The sequence below is a fragment of the Balaenoptera ricei genome, chromosome 3 (assembly GCF_028023285.1).
Source record: "Balaenoptera ricei isolate mBalRic1 chromosome 3, mBalRic1.hap2, whole genome shotgun sequence".
In the NCBI taxonomy this organism is placed as follows: Eukaryota; Metazoa; Chordata; class Mammalia; order Artiodactyla; family Balaenopteridae; genus Balaenoptera; species Balaenoptera ricei.
In genome coordinates, this window is record NC_082641.1 from 179,218,317 (window position 1) to 179,228,681 (window position 10,365).

Below are 10,365 nucleotides of genomic sequence, written 5' to 3' on the forward strand. Positions count from 1 at the left end.
GAGGCACAAGGATGGTAACTGGCCAAGGTGGCCCAGCAGAGCAACTTGAACCATGCCCGTCACACAGATGGAAGTCAGAGGCCGAGAGTGTGCAGGCTGTGCCTTGAGGGTACAGGACGGCCCATGAATCACTCAGTCTGGTGGGAGGTGGGTGCCATGGGCAGAGGCTGCCCAGTGCTGAGAGCAGGGGAAAGGTGCTGGGCCCGGGGCCCACGCTGGAGCGGGCAGGCACGTGACTATCCAGGGCCCTCCCCTGGCCCACTGGCCGCCTGCCTCTGCCGGCCAGGCCTGCACCACCCCAGACCCTATAAGGCCTGGGAGCTGAGAGCAGAGCCAGATGCCAGCTGTGCTTCCCGTCACTCCAGGGGACCCTCACACGGTCCAGGTGAGCAATGCCAGGGTGAGGCTGGCCTCCGGGCGGGTATCGGGGGACTGCTCAGGGTTATGGGTGTGGGGCAGGAGGCCCGGGAGCCCCCATTCATGCCCCCTCTCTGCCCTTCCAGCTGCTTAGAGGATTACCATGTCTGCTCAAGATGGAGGCCGGGATCCCCCCAAACCCAAGGGCAAGGTGAGGGCAGGCGTGGGAGGGAAAGATCGCAACTGGGGCCTGGAGAGACCACAGAACCTTGGGAAGGTGACCTCCACAGTCCTGGGGTCTGGAGGGGCTTCCCGGGGGGGTGGTGGGGGAGGGATCTGAAGGCCACAGTGCCAATCTTCCCTCCAGTCCCAAGCTGGAGGGTGGGGGGTGGGAGGATGCACTCAAACCTCAGTTCTTTCCTTGCTGTGTGACCCTGGGCCAGCCTCGGCCCCTCTCTGAGCCTCAGTTTCCCCATCTGAGAAATGTGGGCCATGGAAGGAAAAGGAGAGACCCAGAGAATGAACTTTTTCTCTGTCCATGGGAGGCAGGCTGAACCTGCCCATTGCTCAGGCGAGGAGACTGAGGCTTAGTGGCTGAGGTCATCCAGGAGCAAGGGCCTGAGGCAGTTTGGGAACCCAGGGCTCTCTGATGCTCCCCTCACCCAACCCCCACCATGGCCTGGCTCTGCTCATGCTTCTCCCCACCCCATGTAGACCCTGGGCAGCTTCTTTGGGTCCCTGCCTGGCTTCAGTTCTGCCCGGAACCCGGCGGCCCACGCCCACAGCTCAGCGAGAGAGGCCCGGCCGGTCGCCCATCCCGCAGATGCTCCAGCCACCGAGACTGCCCAGCCCCAGGCTCAGGGTGAGTGCACAGCTCCGTGGAGGCGGGAGCTCTGGAGATGGACCCCAGCAGGGACTTGTGCCCATCTTGGGGGTGCTTCATAGGTGCCTGCGTCATCTCAACAGAGCCCACGCAGCTGGCATGCTCATTTAGTGCCAAATGGGGACCTGAGACATAAATATGAGTGGCCCAAGGGGGCACAGCCAGCAATGCCCCCCACATTCTCAACCCCCCCTCCGCCTTTCATCACCCCGTTTCTGACACCCTGTGGACCAGGGGCTGGGCGTTCTGCATGTCTAAGCTCATCAAAGATTTTGATCCTGGTTCCAGAGAGGGGCAGCAGTTTCCCTGGCGTCACACAGCCTGGGGTGCTCCCCATCCTCCAGTTGCTCCAGCCCTAACCCCAAGTCCTGAAGAGGGGCTGGTGCAGGGGAGCCCAGGCTGGGGCGGCCGCTCTGGGCCCCCGCAGGCAGCTGACTTCTGTTCCATATACCCAGGCCTGGCAGGCGGCTGCCAGCTGTGGTGGAGTGGGGCAGGGCGGGGCCCCGAGTCCTCTCCCTGCATCACCCTGGGTGGGCGTCCAGCATCCAGGACCCAGGCAGAGAAAACTCTAGAGAACCCCTGCTCCAGGAGACCGCCCCTGGGGGTTGAGGGAGCCAGACCCACGGCCGTGGATGTCACCTTCTGCCGTCCCTGGCAGGGCAGCTGGGACATTCCTGACCTTTCGGGCTGTGCCCGCTGATTGTGCAATGGGCTTCAGGGTGGCTGATGCCAGCGCGTGTCCCTCCCTGGGTTGCCTGATTGGCTCTTGTCCCCACAGTGGCCACCGACCCGGAGCAGACGACCAGGGGCATTGAGAAGACGCTGCCGCTTTCAGACAGGGTGAGAGGGGCTGGCAGAGCCTGGTCTGGTCTGATGGGCTCCGCCTCCCCCTGAGTACCTCCTCCTGGGATGTTTCAGTTCCTGCCATTTGGGGGTTGTCATAGGCCAAGGAGCAGGCAGACACCCCTGTGGGATTCCAGGCCAGTCTTCCCCTCTGAGCCTCTGTTTCTACATCTGTGAAATGGGTGCAGTACTGCCTTACTGCTCGGCACCATGAGGCTCCATCTGGTCTACAGACACCCCCCACCCCCACTCCAGTTCTGTGCCTAGCACATTACGACCCAAACAGTGGTAACTCACTCACCCTGTGTCAGGCTCTGGGCTCAGTGTTTACATGTGCTGCTTAATAGTTAACCCTCCCAACCGTCCTGCGAGGAAGGGAGCAATAGTACCCCACACAAAAGCTGAAGCACAGAGAAGCCAAGCCACCTGCCAAAGGTCACACAGCAAGACACTGTAGCATGGGATTTGAACCTTGGGCAGTCAGAGGCTGAACAGTGGCCAACGATGCATCCACCCTCGGTCCTGGATGACCGGGGACCGCCCATATAACCATGTCCTCAGGGCCAGGGCAAGCGGAGTGGCTGATGTAAGACTGCTGAGGGCCATAGCAGGGTGACAGAGCCCTGATACAACCCTTCCGCCCAGCACACACCCGACACTGGCGTCTTCCTCAACTCCCCTCTGCCCTCAGCTCGGCCAGATCTGAGCATCTCGGAGGACAAAGAACCACCGGGCTCACCCTGTGGCCCAAATTAAAATGGACCCCGGCAGCTGAGGGCCCCCCTCCCCACTTTTTCACTCCTCCCCCTCCACCCCTCTTCACTTGCATTAATGGAGCATCTGTTGCCTGCAAAGTGCTTCAGGCACCTTGACTCAGTTTTCTCTGCCAATCTTTGAAGGAGGTGCTGTTTTTATTGTTTTTTGTTTGTTTGTTTGTTTAAATGGCTGGGAGGGGATTTTTTAAAATAAATTTATTTATTTATTTATTTATTTATTTATTTATTTATTTATTTATTTATTTTTGGCTGCATTGGGTCTTCGTTGCCGTGCGAGGGCTTTCTCTAGTTGCGGTGAGCGGGGGCTACTCTTTGTGGCGGTGCGCGGGCTTCTCATTGCGGTGGCTTCTCTTGTGGAGCACGGGCTCTAGGCGCGTGGGCTTCAGGAGGTGTGGCTCGCAGGCTCTAGAGTGCAGGCTCAGTAGTTGTGGCGCACAGGCTCAGTAGTTGTGGCGCGTGGGCTTAGTTGCTCCGTGGCATATGGGATCTTCCCGCACCAGGGCTCGAACCCATGTTCCCTGCATTGGCAGGCGGATTCTTAACCACTGCACCACCAGGGAAGTCCAAGAGGTGCTGTTTTAATTGCCGCTCTTCAGATGAGGCTCAGAGAGGGGATGTGGCTTGCCTGAGGTAACACAGCAAGTGTGGGAAAGAGCTGAACCCAGGTCTCTGTGGGCAAGGTGCCCACTTGAGACGATGCTGGGCAGGAGGCAGGTGGTGAGAATAACATTTCAGGGCTTCTCAACTTCAGTCGTCTGGCCAATTCAGGGCCGGGCCATCCTGGGCACTGGGGGGTGTTCAGCAGCACCCCTGACCCCACCCACCCACTCAGTGCCAGGAGCTCCCTCTTCCCTGAAGTTGTGATCGTCACAGATGTCCCCAGACATCGCCCAGTGTTCCCTGGGGGGGGGGGGGGCGGGGGCAGGATCACCCTGGGTCACCCCTAACCCTGGGTTAAGAACCCCTGAATTGGAAATAGGAAACTGCTGGTTGAACCTGGGTGGTGGCAACCCTGAGGCCATCACAGCCCTTCAGCAGTTTGGATGAACAAGAGGAAACTGCCCTCATTTTTGACCTACCAAGTTATCGACAGTTTCCTATGGCTCAAACCCAATACTTGGCCCTGTACTTTTCCAGTTATTACTCTTCTAAACATAGATACCCAGATCCCCTTCTCTTACTTGAATACATTCATGCTAACAAGCATTTGGCCTCCTCAAATTTCTCCCCGTGATGGGGAAACCAGTCTCAAAATTGCCATAGAGATTAGGCAAGATGAAGAAAACACGTAATTCAATGGCTTGCTGAGTACAAGGCTAAGGGATATTGAGCAAGGAGGGTCCCAGAGGTGCTAGGGAATAGCTGTCAGCAGTGGGGGATCTATTGTGTCAGGGGAACCACGGGGCGCTGGGACAGAGCTCAGTAGGCTGTATCCTGGAAGCCAGGGAGGGAGGTATGTCGGGGTGGGAAAAGAGCAGGCTGGGCCTCTGGGAGGAAGGTCCCACTCCCCGGGTCATGTTAGGGATGAGGTGGAGACTGGGGAAGGGTGGGGAGTGAGGTGTCTAGCACTCTCTGCTTGATCACGAATGTCCTTCCTCATCAGGTCATCTCCGGGACAAACGACTTAGTGTGGTCCAAGATGACCAGGACCAAGGATGCCTTCTCATCTGGGATGGCCAACGTCGTGGACACAGCTAAAGGCGTGGTCCAAGGAGGCCTGGGCATGACCCAGTCCACGCTCACAGGCACCAAGGATGCAGTGTCCACTGGGCTCACTGGGGCAGTGAACATGGCCAAGGGCACTGTCCAAATGGGCATGGACACCACCAAGACCGTCCTAACAGGCACCAAAGATGCAGTGTCCACTGGCCTCACTGGAGCAATGGGTGTGGCCAAGGGGGCGGTCCAGACGGGCGTGGACACCACCAAGACTGTCCTAACAGGCACCAAAGATGCAGTGTCCACTGGCCTCACTGGGGCAGTGAACCTGGCCAAGGGCACCGTCCAGACTGGCATGGACACCACCAAGACTGTCCTAACAGGCACCAAAGATGCAGTGTCCACTGGCCTCACTGGAGCAATGGGTGTTGCCAAAGGGGCCGTCCAGATGGGTGTGGACACCACCAAGACTGTCCTGACAGGCACCAAAGATGCAGTGTCCACAGGGCTCACTGGGTCAGTGAACATGGCCAAGGGCACCATCCAGACTGGTATGGACACCACCAAGACCGTCCTAACAGGCACCAAAGATGCAGTGTCCACTGGGCTCACTGGGGCAGTGAACATGGCCAAGGGCACCGTCCAGACTGGCATGGACACCACCAACACTGTCCTCACAGGCACCAAAGATGCAGTGTCCACTGGACTTACTGGGGCAGTGAACATGGCCAAGGGCACCGTCCAAACTGGCATGGACACCACCAAGACCGTCCTAACAGGCACCAAAGATGCAGTGTCCACTGGGCTTACTGGGGCAGTGAACATGGCCAAGGGCACCGTCCAGACTGGCATGGACACCACCAAGACCGTCCTAACAGGCACCAAAGATGCAGTGTCCACTGGGCTTACTGGGGCAGTGAACATGGCCAAGGGCACCGTCCAGACTGGCATGGACACCACCAAGACTGTCCTGAGAGGCACCAAAGATGCAGTGTCCACTGGGCTTACTGGGGCAGTGAACATGGCCAAGGGCACTGTCCAGACTGGCATGGACACCACCAAGACCGTCCTAACAGGCACCAAAGATGCAGTGTCCACTGGGCTCACTGGAGCAATGGGTGTGGCCAAAGGGGCCGTCCAGATGAGCGTGGACACCACCAAGACTGTCCTAACAGGCACCAAAGATGCAGTGTCCACTGGCCTCACTGGAGCAATGGGTGTGGCCAAGGGGGCTGTCCAGACGGGCATGGACACCACCAAGACTGTCCTCACAGGCACCAAAGATACAGTGTCCATTGGGCTCACTGGGGCAGTGAACATGGCCAAGGGCACCGTCCAGACTGGCATGGACACCACCAAGACTGTCCTAACAGGCACCAAAGATGCAGTGTCCACTGGCCTCACTGGAGCAATGGGTGTGGCCAAGGGAGCCGTGCAGATGGGCATGGACACCACCAAGACTGTCCTGACAGCCACCAAAGATGCAGTATCCACTGGGCTCACTGGATCAGTGAACATGGCCAAGGGCACCGTCCAGACTGGCGTGGACACCACCAAGACCGTCCTGACTGGCACCAAAGATGCAGTGTCCACTGGCCTCACTGGAGCAATGGGTGTGGCCAAGGGAGCCGTCCAGACCGGCGTGGACACCACCAAGACCGTCCTGACTGGCACCAAAGATGCAGTGTCCACTGGCCTCACTGGAGCAATGGGTGTGGCCAAGGGGGCCGTCCAGACTGGCATGGACACCACCAAGACTGTCCTAACAGGCACCAAAGATACAGTGTCCATTGGGCTCACTGGGGCAGTGAACATGGCCAAGGGCACCGTCCAGACTGGCATGGACACCACCAAGACTGTCCTAACAGGCACCAACGATGCAGTGTCCACTGGCCTCACTGGAGCAATGGGTGTGGCCAAGGGAGCCATCCAGACTGGCGTGGACACCACCAAGACCATCCTGACTGGCACCAAAGATGCAGTGTCCATTGCGTACACTGGAGCAATGGGTGTGGCCAAGGGGGCCGTCCAGACCGGCGTGGACACCAGCAAATCTGTCCTGACTGGAACCAAAGATGCAGTGTCCACTGCGTACACTGGAGCAATGGGTGTGGCCAAGGGGGCCGTCCAGACCGGCGTGGACACCAGCAAATCTGTCCTGACTGGAACCAAAGATGCAGTGTCCACTGCGTACACTGGAGCAATGGGTGTGGCCAAGGGGGCCGTCCAGACCGGCGTGGACACCACCAAGACCGTCCTGACTGGCACCAAAGATGCAGTGTCCACTGCGTACACTGGAGCAATGGGTGTGGCCAAGGGAGCCGTCCAGACCGGCGTGGACACCACCAAGACCGTCCTGACTGGCACCAAAGATGCAGTGTCCACTGCGTACACTGGAGCAATGGGTGTGGCCAAGGGAGCCGTCCAGACCAGCATGGACACCACCAAATCTGTCCTGACTGGCACCAAAGATGCAGTGTCCACTGGGCTCACTGGGGCAGTGAACATGGCCAAGGGCACTGTCCAAACTGGCATGGACACCACCAAGACCGTCCTCACTGGCACCAAAGATGCAGTGTCCACTGGGCTCACTGGAGCAATGGGTGTGGCCAAGGGGGCCATCCAGACTGGCATGGACACCACCAAGACCGTCCTGACAGGCACCAAAGATGCAGTGTCCACAGGGCTCACTGGGGCAGTGAATGTGGCTACAGGGGCTGTGCAAACTGGGCTGAATACAACCCAAAATGTTTCAGCTGTCACAAGGAACACCGTCTCCAGTGGCATGGCTGGTGCCATGAATGTGGCCAATGCTGCTGCCCAGTGGGGTCTGGACACCTCGAAGGCTGTCCTCACAGGCACCAAAGATGCCGTGTCCACTGGGCTCACCAGGGTAGGGAACGTGGCCCGAGGAGGTGTGCAGACTGATTTCGGAACCATCCAGAACTGGTTACCTGGTTCCCAGGATGCTGCCTCAGGTGGACTCGCCACTTCCGGAGCCCCAGATGAAGGAGAACAAACCATCCTGAACCCTCATGAGGCTCAGTCCTGCGGGGTCTCCAGGCCCCTGGACACTCTGTGTGCACACCTGGACCTTGCTGGGAAAGCCACCACCAATACCAAGGGCCTCGTGTCAGCTGAGGTGACATTCACCCAAGGGGCTGCCCTGGGCAAGGAGGATGACGTAGGGCCTGGGGCCACCACTTGCGGCCAGGAAGGAGCCCGGGGCTTTGCAACACTCCGGGATGAGCTGGAGGAGCTGGGGGAGATCTTCCAGCCCATGAGCACCGAGGAACAAGGTGAGAACAGGACAGGCTGGTCCCAGCTCCCAGGGGCCTGGTCGTCTGTACAACGCATGCCCCTGACGCCCGAGGGGCCTCTCAGATTGAGCGACCCTGTCTTCCCTTTCAGCTCAGCTGGCTGCCTCCCAGCCCCGGCTGAGGGAGTCCACGGCCGACCAAAGCAGCTACTTCGTGCGCCTGGGCGACTTGGACCCCAGCTTCCGCCAGCGGGCTTTCGAGCACGCCCTGAGCCACCTGCAGCAAGGCCAGTTCCAGGCCCTGGACGTGCTGGCCCAGCTCGAGGACGCCTTCTGGCTGGTAAGAGCCCTCCCTTCTGCCGGTGCCTTCCTCAGCCACAGGTGGGGGACTCGACAGACACTTACTGAGCACCTAGTAGACAACAGCCGTCGGCCACTCAGTCACGGGTCTGCTCTCAAGGAGCTTGTATTCCAGGGAAGAAGATGGACACAAGACCCAATACTTGCCACCAACGGGGTTGCAGAGAGGGAAACAAGACAGTCGTGCAGAGAGGGGCAGGGCAGGAGTGTGTCTGTTTGAGCCAAGTCGTGTGGAAAGTGGGGACCGCAAGGACAGACAGTGGCCTGAGAACAAGCTAGGTGTGTTCCAAGGAGCAGGAGGGCGGCCGGTGGCAGGGGAGGGTAAAGTGAAGGGGCTGACAGGGTAGGGGGAACCGATGCGATCTGGGCGGGGTTCAGTGATGCAAGGAAGGGCCCAGAGGAAGGTGACTTGAACGCCACCGCGGGGACAGGCACCGAGCCAGCGGGGTCATGCTCTCTCGCCAGCCCCACTCACCCCTCCACGCCAGGTTTCTCCCCCTGCAGCACCACTGACACCCACGCTGGCTCCTTGTGGGTGCTGCTCGGGCTGACCTGCCTGCGGTAGGAAGTTTAGTGGCATCCCATCTGTGGCTGATGCAGACGGTGATGGACCCCCGGGTCTGAGCATCTCCAGGTTCTCAAGGTCATGGGTCGTAAATGTCGAACAGCCCCGTCTACACAGGTGGCGAGGAACCCAGCCATGCTGCCTGAGTGGGGATCCCTGGGAGGCGCTCAGGCACCTGTGTTTTCCATCAGTGCCCCAGGGGTCTGTGGTGAGCCGCAACTTGAGGACCACTGCTCCAACCCAGAGGGTCTCAACGGGGCAGTCGTGCCCCCAGGGGACACTGGGCCATGCCTGGGGATGTCTGTGGTGGTCACCTGGCGGGGGGTGGAGCTCCTGGCATTGAGTGGGTGGGAGCAGGGAGGCTGCTCCACACCCCGCAGCACCCAGGACTGGGGGCCGAGGGTTGGCCTGATGCAACAGAGGTTTTATTTAAGGGGATCCCTCTGGCTACTGTGGGGAGGACAGGCCACCGGGGTCAAGGGCCAGAGCCCTTGGAAATGAGTGAGGTTTCTGCAAAAATCCTGGCAAATGCTGAGGGGGGCCTTGGGAGTAGCATCAGTGGTGGCAAGAGGCAGTTGGGTTTCTGGATGTGTTTCCAAAGCAGACCTACCAGCTTAGGTGTGAGAAGTGGGAGAGAGAAAATACCCTACAAGGTCTCGGGGACTTTTAGCAGGGGACACCTAGAAATGCCCTGGGTGGGTGGGTGGTGAACATTAAGGCTTGGTCTTGGACAGGGTAACCTGGAGATGACTAGTAGGCCCCCCGATGGAGTCGCTGGGGTAAGAGCTGGGAGGGTGATGGAAAGTTGGAGTCAACATTTGGTCCACTTGCTGAGCTCTCAGGAGGACAAGGAAGATTAGTCAATGGGGCTGTGGGGCTCCTATGTACCAGGGACCCAAAAAGCAAGGAGGAAAAGGTCCTGACAGAGCTCCCACCCAAGGGGGAGAGATGAACAACAAAGAAACTCACGGTAACTCGACAGTGATAGGCCTCTGAGGAGAGTAACAGAGATCTGACAGGGAGGGCTTGGGGGGCCACCGTACTGGGCCAGAGGAAGCATGTTTCAGGCTGAGTGGGCAGCACGTGCAAAGGCCCTGAGGCAACAACATGCTGGACGTGCTCGAGGGACAAAAAGAGGCCAGCGTGGCCTGAGCAGAGAGCACAGCGGGAAGTCAGCAGGAGGTGAGGTTGCAGGTGTCCTGAGCAGGCCACGCAGGCCATGGTGAGGAACTGGATTCGGTCCAAAGGCCACTCACTGGGAGACATGGGAGGATTCTGAGCTGGGGTGTGACATGGTGCCCCTGCCGTTCTGCTCTCTGAGCTCCCTGACAACCTCATGAGGAACCTGGATTATTGCCTCTTTACGTGAACCATCCTGGTGCAGCTGGCCCTAAACCTTTCCACCACGCCACAGGAAAGGTAGACACGAAGCTCCAGGCCAGGCCTGGGAATGCTGCCCCCGGGGGAGTATTGGGAAGGTCCTTGACAAGAAGGCCTCATGTCTCTGCTGGGCTGTCTCTTTCCAGATTGAGAAGGCCCAGCAGGCTCCAGACCAGCAGCCGTGGCCGGACCAGGATCTGAGCAGCCAAGCCGGCGCCCGAGAGGTGCGTACCAGGGGGCCGGTGCTCCTGCCCCTCCCCTCCAGCCCCGCTCACCTCCCTCC

General features: G+C 59.4%; 1 protein-coding gene across 2 annotated transcripts in view; it reads left to right on the plus strand.

Annotated features, from left to right (window-relative positions):
• Nucleotides 1-10,365, plus strand: part of PLIN4 (perilipin 4) — a 15,239-nt gene continuing 4,874 nt past the window's right edge. Inside the window, exons 1-7 of one of the 2 annotated variants that reach the window (XM_059918720.1) lie at nt 1-385; nt 504-568; nt 1,072-1,219; nt 2,019-2,080; nt 4,463-7,817; nt 7,930-8,117; nt 10,229-10,306. In XM_059918720.1, the coding sequence (XP_059774703.1) occupies nt 521-568; nt 1,072-1,219; nt 2,019-2,080; nt 4,463-7,817; nt 7,930-8,117; nt 10,229-10,306 (3,879 nt within the window). In that variant the 5' untranslated portion in view covers nt 1-385; nt 504-520. The other variant, XM_059918719.1, reaches the window with a different exon arrangement.